The 17,617-nt window shown below is 46.8% G+C and overlaps 1 protein-coding gene across 2 annotated transcripts in view; it reads left to right on the plus strand.

Moving 5' to 3' along the window:
* The window catches only part of LOC140202117 (uncharacterized), a 71,007-nt gene extending 54,093 nt beyond the window's left edge, over positions 1–16,914 (plus strand). For both annotated transcript variants that reach the window (XM_072266975.1, XM_072266976.1), the window contains 6 exons: positions 6,923–7,267; positions 8,336–8,455; positions 8,622–8,695; positions 9,520–9,561; positions 9,652–9,694; positions 15,411–16,914. In XM_072266975.1, coding sequence (XP_072123076.1) covers positions 6,923–7,267; positions 8,336–8,455; positions 8,622–8,695; positions 9,520–9,561; positions 9,652–9,694; positions 15,411–15,439 — 653 coding nt within the window. In that variant the 3' untranslated portion in view covers positions 15,440–16,914. The remainder of the gene's footprint in view (positions 1–6,922; positions 7,268–8,335; positions 8,456–8,621; positions 8,696–9,519; positions 9,562–9,651; positions 9,695–15,410) is intronic.
* The last annotated feature ends 703 nt before the right edge of the window (positions 16,915–17,617 follow it).

The raw sequence follows: 17,617 nt of genomic DNA on the forward strand, positions 1-17,617 counted from the left end.
CATCTCCTATACTCAGTACTTTGATTTATATGCCAAAAGTTTTCTGTATGACCCAATGGACCTGTGATAACTTCCAATGAATTATAGACCTGTATTCCCAGATCCTTTTGTTCTACCACACTCCTCAGTGTCCTAAAGTTCACAATGTAAGTTCTCGGCCCGAAACTTCAACTGTACTTCTTCCTAGAGATGCTGCCTGGCCTGCTGTGTTCACCAGCAACTTTGACGTGTGTTGCTTGAACTTCCAGCATCTGCAGAATTCCTCATGTTTGCAATGTAAGATCTACCCTGTTTGGTCCGATTGAAGTGAAACACCTTGCATTTTTCTGTATTAGCTATTGTCTGCCATGTTTCAGCCCATTTTTCCAGCTGCTCCAGATCCCACTGCAAATTTTGATAGAATTCGTCATTCTTCTCTGCACCCCTAATCTTGGTGTCATCTGTTAATCTGCTGATCCAGTTAATCACATTATCATCCAAATTATTTATATTGAGGAAAATCAACAACAGACCCTGCACTGATCCCTGCGGCACTCCACGAGTCACAGGCCTGCAGTCAGAGAGGCAACCAGCTACTGCCACCCTCTGTCTTCTCCCACAAAGCCAAGGTCGAATCCAATTTCAAATGCAGGAAATCAAAATGAACACACACAAAACGCTGGAGGAGCTCAGCAGGCCAGGCAGCATCCATGAAAAAGAGTACAGTTGACATTTTGGGCTGAAACCCTTCTGGAGAAAAAAAGTAGAGGAGTAAGAGAAAAACACAAGGTGATAGGTGACACACACACACACACACAAAATGCTGGTGAACGCAGCAGGCCAGGCAGCATCTCTAGGAAGAGGAACAGTTGATATTTCAGGCTGAGACCCTTCGTCAGGACAAACTGAAAGAAGAGATAGTAAGAGATTTGAAAGTGGGAGGGGGAGGGGGAGATCTGAACTGATAGGAGAAGACAGGAGGGGGAGGGATGGAGCCAAGAGCTAGAAAGTTGATTGGCAAAAGGGATACCAGGCTGGAGAAGGGAGAGGATCATGGGACGGGAAGCCTGGGGAGAAAGAGAAGGGGGGAGGAGAGCCCGGAGGGTGAAGAGCAGGCAAGTAGTTATAGTGAGAGGGGCAAAGGGAGAAAAAAAGAGAGAGAAAAAAAAGGGGGGGAAATTTAAAAAATAATTAAATAACCAAATAAGGGATAGGGTGTGAAGGGGAGGAGGGGCATTAACGTAAGTTAGAAAAGTCAATATTCATGCCATCAGCTTGGAGGCTGCCCAGACGGAATATGAGGTGTTGTCCCTCCAACCTGACTGTCGCTTCATCTTGACAGTAGAGGACAGTAGAGTATAAGCCTACGGACTTTCACAGCCCTACCTGGACTATTCCTCTTCTCACTCTGTCTCTTGCAAAAATGCCATGCCCTTCTCGCAATTCCTCCCTCTCCGCCACATCTGCTCTCAGGATGAGGCTTTTCATTCCAAGGCAAAGGAGAGGTCTTCCTTTTTGTATGACCCTCCAATCCTCCAGAACCTCTCCCATCCCCATTGATGATGCAGAGATAATCGCCAGAGGCTCAGCAATCACTTCCTTGCCTCCCACATTACCCTGGGGTACATCTCATCTGGTCCCAGCGATATATCCAACTTTAAGCTTTCCAAAAGCTCCAGCACATTCTCTTTCTTAATATCTACATGCTTAAGCTTTTCAGTCTGCTGCAAGTCATCACTACAATCACTAAGATCCTTCTCCATAGTGAATACTGAAGTAAAATATTCATTAAGTACCTCTGCTATTTCCATAAGACCATAAGACAAAGGAGAAGTCGGCCATTCGACCCATCGAGTCTGCTCCGCCATTTTATCATGAGCCGATCCATTCTCCTATTTAGTCCCACTCCCCTGCCTTCTCACCATAACCTTTGATGCCCTGGCTACTCAGATACCTATCAATCTCTGCCTTAAATACACTCAATGACTTGGCCTCCGCTGCTGCCCGTGGCAACAAATTCCATAGATTCACCACCCTCTGACTAAAAGAATTTCTTCGCATTTTTGTTCTGAAAGGGCGCCCTTCAATCCTTAAGTCATGCCCTCTCGTACTAGACTCCCCTATCATGGGAAACAACTTTGCCACATCCACTCTGTCCATGCCTTTTAACATTCGAAATGTTTCTATGAGGTCTCCCCTCATTCTTCTAAACTCCAAGGAATACAGTCCAAGAACGGACAAACATTCCTCATATGTTAACCCTCTCATTCCTGGAATCATTCTAGTGAATCTTCTCTGTACCCTCTCCAACGTCAGCACATCCTTTCTTAAATAAGGAGACCAAACCTGCCCACAGTACTCCAAGTGAGGTCTCACCAGCGCCTTATAGAGCCTCAACATCACATCCCTGCTCCTATACGCTATTCCTCTAGAAATGAATGCCAACATTGCATTTGCCTTCTTCACTACTGACTCAACCTGGAGGTTAACTTTAAGGGTATCCTGTACGAGGACTCCCAAGTCTGGTTGCATCTCAGAACTTTGAATTCTTTCCCCATTTAAATAATAATCTGCCCGTTTATTTTTTCTGCCAAAGTGCATAACCATACACCTTCCAACATTGTACTTCATTTGCCACTTCTCTGCCCATTCTTCCAATCTATCCAAGTCTCTCCGTTTCCTCAGCACTACTGGCCCCTCCACCTATCTTCGTATCGTCAGCAAACTTAGCCACAAAGCCATCTATTCCATAATCCAAATCGTTGATGTACAATGTAAAAAGAAGCGGCCCCAACACGGACCCCTGTGGAACACCACTGGTAACCGGCAGCCAACCAGAATAAGTTCCCTTTATTCCCACTCTCTGTTTCCTGCCAATCAGCCAACGCTTTATCCACGTATGTAACTTTCCCGTAATTCTATGCCTCATGTGTGGCACCTTGTCAAAGGCCTTCTGAAAATGCAAATATACAACATCCACTGCATCTCCCTTGTCTAGCCTACTGGTAAATTCCTCAAAAAATTGTAATAGGTTTGTCAGGCAGGATTTTCCTTTAAGGAATCCATGCTGAGCTCTGCCTGCTTGTCATATGCCTCCAGGTACTCTATAACCTCATCCTTGACAATCGACTCCAACAACTTCCCAACCACGGATGTCAAGCTAACAGGTCTATAATTTCCTTTCTGCTTCCTTGCCCCCTTCTTAAATAGCAGAGTGACATTTGCAATCTTCCAGTCTTCCAGAACCATGCCAGAATCTATCGACTTTTGAAAGATCATCGCTAATGCCTCCGCAATCTCCACAGCTACTTCCTTCAGAACACGAGGGTGCATTCCATCTGGTCCAGGAGATTTATCTATCTTTAGCCTATTCAGCTTCCTGAGTACTTTCTCTGTCGTAACTGTGACTGCGCACACTTCTCTTCCCTGCCACCCTTGAGTGTCTCGTATACTGCTGATGTCTTTCTCGGTGAAGACTGATGCAAAATACTCATTCAGTTCCTCTGCCATCTCCTTATCTCCCATTACAATTTCTCCAGCATCATTTTCTATCGGTCCTATATCTACTCTCACCTGTCTTTTACTCTTTATACTTGAAACAGCTTTTAGTATCCTCTTTGATATTATTTGCTAGCTTCCTTTCATAGTTAATCTTTTCTCTCTTAATGACCTTCTTGGTTTCCTTTTGTAAGGTTTTAAAAACTTCCCAATCCTCTGTCTTCCCACTAATTTTTGCTTCCTTGTATGCTCTCTCCTTTGCTTTAACTTTGGCTTTGACTTCTCTTGTCAACCATGGCTGCATCCTTTCTCCACTCGAAAGTTTCTTCTTTTTTGGAATATACCTGTCTTGCAAATTCCTCATTTCTTGCATAAATTCCAGCCACTGCTGCTCTGCTGTCTTTCCCGCCAGTGTCCCTTTCCAGTCAACTTTGGCCAGTTCCTCTCTCATGCCACTGTAATTTCCTTTACTCCACTGAAATACCGACACATCAGATTTCGGCTTCTCTTTTTCTAATTTCACAGTGAACTCAATCATGTTATGATCACTGCCTCCTAATGGTTCCTTCACTCAATCTCTCTAATCACCTCCGGTTCATTACACAATACCCAATCCAGTACAGCCGACACCCTAGTGGGCTCAACAACAAGCTGTTCTAAAAAGCCATCTCGCAGACATTCTACAAATTCTCTATCTTGAGATCCTGTGCTGACCTGATTTTCCTCTGGTTCCAAACACACTTTCCCACTGTCACACTTGATAGGTCCTATTCTTTCATGAATTATCATCTTGCTCTTCACATGCTTGTAGAATGCCTTGGGGTTTTCCTTAATCCTGCCCACCAAGGCCTTCTCATGGCCCCACTCACAACACGCTGGAGGAACTCAGCAGGTCGGGCAGCATCCATGGAAATGATCAGTCAACGTTTCGGGCCGAAACCCTTCGTCAGGACTGTAGAGGGAAGGGGCAGAGGCCCTATAAAGAACGTGGGGGGAGGGTGGGAAGGAGAAGGCTGGTAGGTTCCAGGTGAAAAACCAGTAAGGGGAAATATAAATGGATGGGGGAGTGGAAGCAGGGAGGTGATAAGCAGGAAAGGTGAAGAAGGAATAGGGGAAAACACAATGGGTAGTAGAAGGAGGCAGAACCATGAGGGAGGTGATAGGCAGCTGGGGGAGGGGCCAGAGTGAAACTGGGATAGGGGAGGGAGGGGGACGGAATTACCAGAAGTTGGAGAATTCTATGTTCATACCAAGGGGCTGGAGACTACCTAGATGGTATATGAGGTGTTGCTCCTCCAACCTGAGTTTAGCCTCATCATGGCAGTAGAGGAGGCTATGTATGGACATATCCGAATGGGAATGGGAAGCAGAGTTGAAGTGGGTGGCAACCGGGAGATCCTGTCTGTTGTGGCTGACGGAGCGGAGGTGCTCGACAAAGCGGTCCCCCAATTTGCGTCGGGTTTCACTGATATAGAGGAGGCCGCACCGGGAGCACCGGATGCAATACGTGACCCCAGTTTGAACCCAGCATCTGCAGAGTATTTTGTGTTTACTTCTCATGGCCCCTTCTGGCTCTCCTAATTTCCTTCTTAAGCTCCTTCCTATCAGCCTTATAATCTTCTAGATCTCTAATATTACCTAGCTCTCTAAACCTTTTCTAAGCTTTTCTTTTCTTCTTGACTAGATTTATTAAAACCTTTATATACCACGGTTCTTGTACCTTACCATAACTTCCCTGTCTCTTTGGAATGTGCCTACGCAGAACTCCACACAAATATCCCCAGAACAGTTGCACATATCTTCTGTACTTTCCCCTGAGAACATCTGTTTCCAATTTAAGCTTCCAATTTCCTGCCTGATAGCCTCATATTTCCCCTTACTCCGATATTTGTATGTTCTTATCTCTCTCCAATGCTATTGTAAAGGAGATAGAATTATGATCACTATCTCCAAAATGCTCTCCCACTGAGAGACCTGACACCTGACCAGGTTCATTTCCCAATACCAAATCAAGTACAGTCTCTCCTCTTGTAGGCTTATCTACATATTGTGTCAAGGAACCTTCCTGAACACACCTAACAAACTCCACCCCATCTAAACCACTTGCTCTAGGGAGAAGCCAATCGATATTAGGGAAATTAAAATCTCCCGTCACGACAACTCAGTTATTATTACACCTTTCCAAGATCTGTTTCCCTATCTGCTCCTCGATATCCTTGTTACTATTGGGTGGCCTATAAAAAACACCCAGTAGAGTTATTGACCCCCTTCCTCTTCCTAACCTCCACCCAGAGACTCCGTAGACAATCCCTCCATGACGTCCACCTTTTCTGCAGCCGTCACACTATCTCTGATCAACAGTGCCACGCCCCCACCTCTTTTGCCTCCCTTCCTGTCTTTTCTGAAACATCTAAAACCCAGCACTTGAAGTAACCATTCCTGTTCCTGAGCCATCCAAGTCTCTGTAATGGCCACCACATCATATCTCCAAGTACTGATCCATGCTGTAAGCTCATCCGCTTTGTTCACAACATTCCTTGCGTTAAAATAGACACATCTCAAACCTTCGGTCTGAGCGCATCCCTTCTCAATCACCTTCCTATCCTCCCTCTCGCACTGTCAACATCTTTCTCTATTTGTGAGCCAACCTCCTCTTCCCCAGTCTCTTCAGTTCAGTTCCCACCCCCCAACAATCCTAGTTTAAACTCTCCCCAGTAGCCTTAGCAAACCTCCCCACCAGGATATTGTTCCCCCTGGGATTCAAGTGCGACTCATCCTTCTTTTTCACACGTAACACCTGCCCAAAAAGAGGTGCCAATGATCCAGAAATCTGAATCCCTGCCCACTGCTCCAATCCCTCAGCCACGCATTTATCCTCCACCTCATTCTATTCCTATTCTCACTGTCACGTGGCACAGGCAGTAATCCCGAGATTACTACCTTTGCAGTCCTGTTTCTCAACTTCCTTCGTAACTCCCTGTAGCTTGTTTTCAGGACCTCTTCCCTTTTCCTACCTATGTCATTGGTACCAATATGTACCATGACCTCTGGCTGTTCTTCCTCCCACTGCAGGATATCTTGGACGCGATCCAAAACATCCCAGACACTGGCACCTGGGGGAGGCAAACTACCATCTGTTTCCTTCCTGCGTCCACAGAATCATCTGTCTGACCCCCTAACTATAGAGTCCCCTATCACTACTGCCTTCCTCTTCCTTTCCCTACCCTTCTGAGCCATAGGGCCAGAATCTGTGCCAGAGGCACGGCCACTGTCACTTCCCCCAGGTAGGCCGTCCCTCTCGGCTTTCAGTGGAATTCTGCAGACAGTGTTTGTTCTCGCCACCTCTGTGTCTCAGTAACATTGTTCAAGACCACGTTCCCCACACAGCAACTCCATCCAACTACCCCTCAAGCTGGGTTTAAAGTGATGATATTCTCCCTTTCAGGTGCAGTCGTTCCTGTCCTTATCCAGTCCCCGAGCATACAGCGTGTCACTGAGGGTCACACGGCGTGGTTATGGTGTACCATGAGAAACGCCAGGCTGGAAGACACCGACGTCCACTGGTATCAGAAACTGCCTGGGCAGGACATGGAGTGGGTTTTAACACACAGGGCAGGAGGCAGCCCAGAGTGGGGACAGGGTTTCACTGGGAGGTTTCTGCCCTACAGAGACACGTCCAACAGCAGCTTCACCCTAATAGTCACAGACGTGGTGCACAATGATTCTGCCGTCTATTACTGCAGAGTGCGGGGAGGCATCAATGGGAACGGCACCCAGCTCATCGTAACCAGTGAGTACAAGTTCTATTTATTCAGCAGTGTGTTCCTGAATGGATTTATTAGATATAGTAAGCACGACGTTGTGTGTGGAAAGTCACATTCAATCAGCTTGACTGAGTTTTCTGAGGAGCTGAAGAAGATAATGAAGGATTGGGAAGTGGATGTTGTCTACGTTAACGTTAGTAAATCTTTCAATCATGTGACACGGCAATGTAGCGGTTTGCATAATGACTTACAGAGATAGTGATCGAGGTTCAAATCCTACAAAATACTGGAGGAACTCAGCAGGCCAGGCAGCATCTATAGAAATGAGCACAGTCCAGAGAACAAAGAATGGGAAGAGAGGGTGATTGTCTGGCTGGAAGACTGTCAGTAGTGACTAGGATCAGGGCTGTGCCCCAGCTCCAACAATCTGTATCGATGAGGGGACCAAGTGTATCCAAGCCTGTCGGGGATGCAGAGGTGCTGGCAGGGTGATTGGTCAGGAGGATGCAGAGACGTACGGGGATGTCGACACACGGAGTGAATGTGCAAGGTGAAGACAGTTAGAATATCATGTGGACAAATGTGAGATCATTCTCTTGGTAGGAAAAATAGAAACAAAGAGTAATTTCTGAATGGAGAGAGACTGAGGGATATTCATGTCCTGGGGAATCTGGGTGGCCTCGTACACAAAGATCAAACCCAGCAGGCAGGTACAACTGGTGATTCGGAAAGGAACCCCTTGTCCATTATTGTGGGACAGATTTGAGTACAAGAGTAACGATGCCTTACTGGAATTATGGTCTCCAGTGAGACGGCAACAAGAAACAGGAAGTCTCTGAGGGTCGTGCTTTATTCAGTCACCCACTGGGTCAGTTGGTACAAGCAGGTGGAACAGCATCATTCCTTCAGGGATTGGGTAAATATTTGGAAAGGACATTTCACAGGACTCTGGGGAATGAGGGGACTGGGATCAGTGAGCATCTTTTTCAAAGAGCTGGCACAGGAGGATGGGCTGAATGGATTCCTTCTACACTGACAGTGAGCTTCCCAGATGTTTACCCACTGATGTGATTTCCTTTCCGTTCCTCAAACAGAGATGTCCCGAGCCCCATCGTACCTGGCCTGGCTCATTCTGGCTGTCGTGCTGGGAGTTCTCGCTGTCACTGGAGGCATTTTCCTCATCAGACGCAGAGCGTTTAGAAACCACCCGTCCCGTACGTGTGACTAAATGGTTCATTCTGATCCCATTGTTGTGTGGGGTTATTAAAATGTGAAGGTCGGGGACTGATTGTGAAAGAGCCCGTCGTTGTGTTGTGACAGCAATGTGGGACTCACAGCTCGGAGACGGCTGTTACTGACACTTTATACTCTATTTCACAGACCCACCCACAGAAACTGATCACCGGAGCCCAGGGGTAGATTATGAAAATGTTTCCATGGCCAGGGATGTCCCGGTGAGTTCTGATGCTTTTCTCAGATGAGTAGAATTGTGTGAGGGTCGCTCTGGTATGTTCTTGGCTTCTTACATCAGGGATATTCCCCAGTGACATTGTGGTTCATTGAATATTTCTGCAATGTCTGAATGATCTGCAAATGTATGTGGTGTAACTGTTCCTGGATATTGACCACAGACCATACAGCAGTACAGCACAGAAACAGGCCCTTCTGCCCATCATGGCGGGAGGGGAGGGGGCATAAGCTAGAAGGTGATAGGTGAAGCCAAGTGAGTGGGGGAGGAGGATGCAGTGAGTAGCTGAGTGGTGTCAGTGGAAAAGTTAAAAGACTGAAGACACACAGGAAAAGGTGATAGTCAAATAAAGAGGTAAGAAGAGAGCCAGAGTGGGGAACGGAAGAAGAGGGAAGGAGGATGTGAGAATTTACTGGAATATGGAGAAATCATTGATCTAGCTATCAGTTTTGAGTCTGCCCAGATGGAATATGAGGTGTTTCTCCTTCAACCTGAGAGCAGCCTCATCATTGTAGTAAAGACAGCCATGGATCAACATGTTGGAATTGGAATGGGGATTGGAATCAAAGATGAGAGGACAGAAGGCAATGGAAGAAAGGAACATGGGAGGATCACCAGAGGGAGCAAATGGGCAGGTAAGGAGGTAAATAGGAATGGGGAATGGTGAATGAGTGGGGCATTACAGTACTTTTTTCCATAGATGCTGCCTGACCTGCTGAGTTCCTCCAGAACTTTGTGTCTCTTACTTGGATTTCCAGCATCTGCAGATTTTTCTCTTGTTTGTAATGATTCAGTTGCGTTCTGTTGTAGGGTTCAGGAGGTCACCAGGTCGATTCAAACAACACCTACATGGTAAGGAAGGTCACCTCTGGAACATTGAAGCTTTTTCCACAGCATGAGCTGTCAAGCTGTTGTTCACACCATTTCTGTTTTCTCTACTAGGCTCTGCAACATCCCACTCAGTCCATCTACGGTCATCTCCAAGGTACGTTGCAACATCTTTGGACAGGCCGGCTAAACCATATCAACTGCTGTGGAAGTGGTGAGACTGGAGAAGTCTTTATACAGGAACAGCCAGTGAGCAATGAGCCCCGTGTGGTGATGGATCAGCGGCAGCTCAGTCTGATCACCAATTGGACCAGGGTGTGAATTCACACCTTTTACTGAATCAGGTCACTCAGCCATGCACAGACATCCTCACAGTCCTGGTAAAGCTGAGTGTCTAAAAGACCCAGTGCTGTTCATCACCTCCATTGGTTTCAAGGCTGAGCAAGTGTTGTCCCTGATTTTTCCAGCAGGATCTGTTACATGAGTTGCTGGAATTTGGAAGTTGATGCCCAAGGCAAAACTCCCACCCACACACCCCGTCCTCTTCTGGACCCATCAGTAATTCCTCATGGTTTCAGAGAAAGGATATCCATCCCTGAGCAAGCTCATAGTGTCATCTGAACGAGATCTACTGGCGAGATGAGGCAGAGTTCAATGTTCTCGGCCATTTGCACAATTAGATTGCAGTGCTCTCAGTATAGACATGTTTAGAAGAGTTCATTTTCATGTTCAAGTTTCTTCAAGCCAGTCTATGGTGTCCTGGTATCAGCACCGGACTTCAATCCGCTCCCAGGTTTGAATCTGTCCGGTACCTGGCACACTTCCTGTCTGTGCTCAGTGGAGTGCTGAGCTGTCAACTCAAACTCATGAAAACAGATAAATGTTAACGAAATGGCTGGATTGCCACCCGATGCACCACAAGGCATGGAGAGGAAGCACAACCAGGTGTATTCAAGACCCCGATGGCAGTGGGAAAGAAGCTGTTGTTGTACCTCGATGTGTGTAACTTCAGGCTCCTGTACCTGCTGCCTGAAGATGGCATTAAGTAGCGGATATGGCCCGGATGGTGGGGTTCTCTGATGGATGGCACCTTCCTGAGACATCATTCCTTGTAGATGCTCTCAATGGTGGGAAGAGTTGTACTCATGATGGAACTGGTTGAGTCCTGGACTCTCTGTAGACTCTTGTGTTCCTGTGTACTGGAGATCCCACACCAAAACGTGGTAAAACTAGGTGTGATATCACTGAATCCCTTGTGTTCCTGTTTACTGGAGATCCCACCCAGAATGTGATACAAGAGGAGCTGCCAATGTCAATGGAGTCCACTCTCATGGATGCAGAGAAACCATTTGTTCCATGGGGAATCCAGAACATGGGGCATAGAAACATAGAAAATAGGTGCAGGAGTAGGCCATTCGGCCCTTCAAGCCTGCACCACCATTCAGTATGATCATGGCTGATCATCCAACTCAGAACCCTGTACCGGCCTTCCCTCCATACCCCATGATCCCTTTAGCCACAAGGGCCATATGTAACTCCCTCTTAAATATAGCCAATGAACTGGCCTCAACTGTTTCCTGTGGCAGAGAATTCCACAGATTCACCACTCTCTGTGTGAAGAAGTTTTTCCTCATCTCGGTCCTAAAAGGCTTCCCCTTTATCCTCAAACTGTGACCCCTCGTTCTGGACTTCCCCAACATCGGGAACAATCTTCCTGCATCTAGCCTGTCTAATCCATTTAGGATTTTATACGTTTCAATCAGATCCCCCCTCAATCTTCTAAATTCCAACGAGTATAAGCCTAGTTCATCCAGTCTTTCATCATATGAAAGTCCTGCCATCCCAGGAATCAATCTGGTGAACATTCTTTGTACTCTCTCTATGGCAAGGATGTCTTTCCTCAGATTAGGGGACCAAAACTGCACACAATACTCCAGGTGTGGTCTCACCAAGGCCTTGTACAACTGCAGTAGTACCTCCCTGCTCCTGTACTCGAATCCTTTTGCTATAAATGCCAGCATACCATTTGCCTTTTTCACCGCCTGCTGTACCTGCATGCCCACTTTCAATGACCGGTGTATAATGACACCCAGGTCTCATTGCACCTCCCCTTTTCCTAATTGGCCACCATTCAGATAATAATCTGTTTTCCTGTTTTTGCCACCAAAGTGGATAACTTCACATTTATCCACATTAAATTGCATCTGCCATGAATTTGCCCACTCACCTAATCTATCCAAGTCACCCTGCATCCTTTTAGCATCCTCCTCACAGCTAACACTGCCGCCCAGCTTCGTGTCATCCGCAAACTTAGAGATGCTGCATTTAATTCCCTCATCCAAGTCATTAATATATATTGTAAACAACTGGGGTCCCAGCACTGAGCCTTGCGGTACCCCACTAGTCACTGCCTGCCATTCTGAAAAGGTCCCGTTTATTCCCACTCTTTGCTTCCTGTCTGCCAACCAATTCTCTATCCACATCAATACCTTACTCCAATACCGTGTGCTTTAAGTTTGCACACTAATCTCCTGTGTGGGACCTTGTCAAAAGCCTTTTGAAAATCCAAATATACCACATCCACTGGTTCTCCCCTATCCATTCTACTAGTTACATCATCAAAAAATTCTATGAGATTCGTCAGACATGATTTTCCTTTCACAAATCCATGCTGACTTTGTCCGATGATTTCACCGCTTTCCAAATGTGCTATTATCACATCTTTGATAACTGACTCTAGCAGTTTCCCCACCACCGATGTCAGGCTAACCGGTCTATAATTCCCTGGTTTCTCTCTCCCTCCTTTTTTAAAAAGTGGGGTTACATTAGCCACCCTCCAATCCTCAGGAACTAGTCCAGAATCTAAAGAGTTTTGAAAAATTATCACTAATGCATCCACTATTTCTTGCGCTACTTCCTTAAGCACTCTGGGATGCAGACCATCTGGCCCTGGGGATTTATCTGCCTTTAATCCCTTCAATTTACCTAACACCACTTCCCTACTAACATGTATTTCCCTCAGTTCCTCTATCTCACTGGACCCTCTGTCCCCTACTATTTCTGGAAGATTATTTATGTCCTCCTTAGTGAAGACAGAACCAAAGTAATTATTCAATTGGTCTGCCATGTCCTTGCTCCCCATAATCAATTCACCTGTTTCTGTCTGTAGGGGACCTACATTTGCCTTAACCGATCTTTTTCTTTTCACATATCTATAAAAGCTTTTACAGTCAGTTTTTATGTTCCCTGCCAGTTTTCTCTCATAATCTTTTTTCCCCTTCCTAATTAAGCCCTTTGCCCTCCTCTGCTGAACTCTGAATTTCTCCCAGTCCTCAGGTGAGCCACTTTTTCTAGCTAATTTGTATGCTTCTTCTTTGGAATTGATACTATCCCTAATTTCCCTTGTCAGCCACGGGTGCACTACCTTCCTTGATTTATTCTTTTGCCGAACTGGGATGAACAATTGTTGTAGTTCATCCATGCGATCTTTAAATGCTTGCCATTGCATATCCACCGTCAACCCTTTAAGTGTCATTTGCCAGTCTATCTTAGCTAATTCACGTCTTATACCTTCAAAGTTACCCTTCTTTAAGTTCAGAACCTTTGTTTCTGAATTAACTATGTCACTCTCCATCGTAATGAAGAATTCCACCATATTATGGTCACTCTTACCCAAGGGGCCTCCCACGACAAGATTGCTAATTAACCCTTCCTCATTGATCAATACCCAGTCTAGAATAGCCTGCTCTCTAGTTGGTTCCTCGACATGTTGGTTCAAAAAACCATCCCGCATACATTCCAAGAAATCCTCTTCCTCAGCACCCTTACCAATTTGGTTCACCCAATCTACATGTAGATTGAAGTCACCCATTATAACTGCTGTTCTTTTATTGCACACATTTCTAATTTCCTGTTTAATGCCATCCCCAACCTCACTACTACTGTTAGGTGGCCTGTACACAACTCCCACCAGCGTTTTCTGCCCCTTAGTGTTATGCAGCTCTACCCATATCGATTCCACATTCTCCCGGCTTATGTCCTTCCTTTCTATTGCGTTAATCTCCTATCTAACCAGCAACGCCACCCCACCTCCTTTTCTTTCATGTCTATCCCTCCTGAATATTGAATATCCCTGAATGTTGAACTCCCATCCTTGGTCACGCCTGCGCCAAGAGAGGTCCCAATGATCCAAAAACTTGAATCCCTGCCCCCTGCTCCAATCCCTCAGCCACGCATTTATTCTCCACCTCATCGCATTCCTACTCTCACTGTCACGTGGCACAGGCAGTAATCCCGAGATTAATAATCTCGGGATTACTGCCTGTGCCACGTGACAGTGAGAGTGGCAAGCATTTAAAACTCCCTTCCTAGCTCCCTATATTCTCCTTTCAGGACCTCTTCCCTTTTCCTACCTATGTCATTGGTACCTATATGTACCATGACTTCTGGCTCCTCACCCTCCCACTTCAGGATATCTTGGACACGATCAGAAATATCCCGGACCCTGGCACCAGGGAGGCAAGCTACCATCCGGGTCTCTGGACTGCGTCCACAGAATCACCTATCTGACCCCCTTACTATCGAGTCCCCTATCACAACTGCCCTCCTCTTCCTTTCCCTACCCTTCTGAGCTACAGGGCCAGACTCTGTGCCGGAGGCACGGCCACTTTCGCTTCCCCCGGGTAAGCTGTCCCCCCCAACAGTACTCAAACAGGAGTACCTGTTGTTAAGGGGCACAGCCACCGGGGTACTCCCTATTACCTGACTTTTCCCCTTCCCCTCCTAACCGTGACTCACTTGTCTGCCTCCCGTGGCCCCGGCGTGACCACCTGCCTGCAACTCCTCTCTATCACCTCCTCACTCTCCCTGACCAGACGAAGGTCATCGAGCTGCAGCTCCAGTTCCGTAACGCGGTCCCTTAGGAGCTGCATCTCGATGCACTTGGCGCAGATGTAGACGTCCGGGAGGCTTAGAGACTCCAGGGCCTCCCACATCTGACACCGAGAACAGCAAACTGCCCTCACACTCATACTGCCCCTCTCCTCAAATAACAACAGAAAATGAATGCCAAACCTTCCTCGCCTTGCCCGTTTCCGCCTAAACCCGGTGAGCCGAAGCCCTTAAGCCTTCGCTCTGCTCCCGGCTCACTCTGCTGCCCGCTGTATGAGGCTCTGTTCCTTTTAAATCTGCCGCGCTGCACAGCCCGACGTCACACGCCTGCGCAGTCCCGCCTCTCAGAACGCCGATGGAAAAAAACCCGAAAAATTCAAAAATGTCTTCCTCCGCACTCCCGCTCCGATTCTCAGACTTCCTTCTTCGAATCAACACCACCATAGCCCGGCTGCTCTGGAAACACTGGTGTTGCCATGGAGATGTACAACCCTCTCCAACACAGGTGGGAATTCCCGGTTGGAACCGGATGGAATTTGCTGGTTTTGTACTGTGAAGGTTGGTCAGAGCTGAAACACATCGGCCAGTATCTGATCAAGTGACAGAATGGATTGGAGGGACTGAGTGGTTTTTTCTCCACACCCACTTTGCAGAGTCTGTTCAGGGCCCCTGATATGAGTCCAGCATTAGGACAGCAGCATTGTGTTGCTGATAGAGTCCCCCACCCATGGGTGCTATTGCCCTCAGCACCCTGCATCCAGCAGTAGCCTGGCATGGTAGTTAGAAACATGCATGTTGTCCATATCATTATCCCTGGCCACAGGTCCATGTTCAGGGTTAGCAGAGGTGACTTATCCCTGAGACCCCAAAACCCTGACAGTCAGAGACTCAGGAAAACCACTCAGACAGTGCCTGCCACATAGTTTAACTCTCCCATTCTTCACCGGCTCACCTCACACAACTCATTGTTGTTTTTGTTTCAGCCGACAATAAACCACCGTCTCGCAGCTGAACCGCAGTGGGAATCGGTCTGTATGACCTCGGCTGGGGGAGGAACCCTGGATGGATTTCTGCACAGACACACTCATCAGACATGGAAAAGTTTAAGGCTCAGACATTCTACTCATTTGATGTGCAAGACAAGAATTTTACCAGAGACAACATTTGGGATGTTTCTATCAGGGGAAACTGACCCTGGTGGATGGTTGAGATCGAGGGGGTGGAATATGATCAGAGCCCAGTTGTTGGAACATAGAACAGTACAGCACTGGACTGGCCATTCCGCCCACAATACTGTGCTGATCTTGGTGACAATTTGTACTAAATGTCCTCCTCCTGTGTATCATCCATATCCCTCCGTTCCCTTCAATGTCATTTCGAACATCGGCCACAGAACAATATTGCACTGGAACAGACCCTTTGGACTTGATGTGTCAAAATAATTAAAATTTGCAATCAAATGCCCAGTGAATCTAATTATTTCTGCCCACACAATGTCCATATCCCTCCACTTCCTGCCAATTCATGTGTCTACCCAAGGACATCTTGAACGTCTCTGTCACATTTGTCAGCAGCGCCACCCCGGCAGTGAATTCCAGACTCTCCCCCTCTCTGTTTCAGAAACTTGCCCCTCGTATCTCCTTTGAAATTACCCTCTCTCACTTTCAATGCCTGCCCTCTGGGACGAGACATTTCACCGGTGGAGAAAAGACACTGGTATCTATCTGTGCCCCACATAATATTACATACATTAATATATTTGGGCACCACGGTTGGGTAGCGGTCAGCGCGATGCTATTTCAGCTCGTGACGTCGGAGTTCAGAGTTCAATCCTGGCATCCTCTCTGAGGATTTTGTACGTCCACCCTGTGGAATGTGTGGGTTTTCCCTGGGTGCCTCGGTTTCCTCCCACAGTCTAAAGATGTATCAGAGAGGTTAATTGGTGATTGGGTTCGGGTTAAATCAGGTCTGTTGGTGGTTGCTGGTCTACACGGGTCGATGGGCCGGAAGGGCCGACTCCACACTCAATCTGTAAACAAACAAACAAACTTCTAACAAATCCGAGATATGCAATTCACCAGATCCAGGTCCCATCACGGTTCAGGTGGAGGAACTCAGCAGGCCAGGCAGCATCTGTGGATAAAAACACAGTCAATGTTTCGGGCTCGGATTTCCAGCATCTGTCACAACCACGGATTCGGCAGCGCAGCAGATTCAGCAATTGCGCTCGTCAATACGCACGTGTCAGCTTGTTATCATTTCATTGTGATAGTATTTAACTCCATTCATTCCGTCGCAGTTTTTGTCGAGATTTGAACATAGCTACGCTTCGTTATCTGCATTCCACCTTGCCTGAGAAATTGGACCATCGAGTCAACTGTCTCTGAAGACCAGCGATATTCGTTTAATTCTTAGTTGTTCTTTTCAGCCACAGTGTAGACTTCGTTTTCGATTTGAGCGTTTTAGTTAACGGCTCTGTTTGGCCTAGTGTTGACTGTTTTCTTTCCCTTTAACACTGTTCGCAATAAAGTCTGTGAACTATTGACCTGCTTCAGTGTCTCTCACTCCGCACTTGGGCCCTGTCTGAACCGGGTGACAGCATCTGCAGGTTTTCACTGTTTTATGGTTCAGGTGGAGCCCGTCCCAATGGAACAGCTCCCTCCTTCCCCAGTACTGGTGCCAGTTCTCCATGAATTCAAACCCACTTTCCTACACCAATCCTCAAGTCACGCATTTAACTCTCTAATCTTCTTCACTCTGTGCCAATTTGCACGTGGCTCAGGTAATAAACCAGAGATTACCAGCTTTTTGGCTCAGGCTAGGAAACACCATCTCCTCTGTAATCTGTAAGAGTCTATGAGGTTGATGCCACTTTACCTCACTTCTATAGAGGCTGCATCTGGCTCCTGTCTAAATACAGATGCAAAAGTTTATTCAAGATTTATTTTCTGGTTTAAGATGGCACTGGTGCAGCTCAGTGATGACTTGCTGGTGGCAAATAAAACAAAGAAAGGAACTAAATACTTTATAAATCACACTTTTACTGGGAAACGATTACTGCAAATAATAGACTGTAACTTCCCTGCCGGAGTTGAGCTTTTGAACGGACTGTACGACCTGGCGGTGGGAACTGCAGTCTCAAAGGTGCAGGACGGTCGTAGCGCGGTGAGTACGGGCTGAATCGAGGCAG

Source organism: Mobula birostris, chromosome 8 (genome assembly GCF_030028105.1).
Source record: "Mobula birostris isolate sMobBir1 chromosome 8, sMobBir1.hap1, whole genome shotgun sequence".
NCBI classification, from domain to species: Eukaryota; Metazoa; Chordata; class Chondrichthyes; order Myliobatiformes; family Myliobatidae; genus Mobula; species Mobula birostris.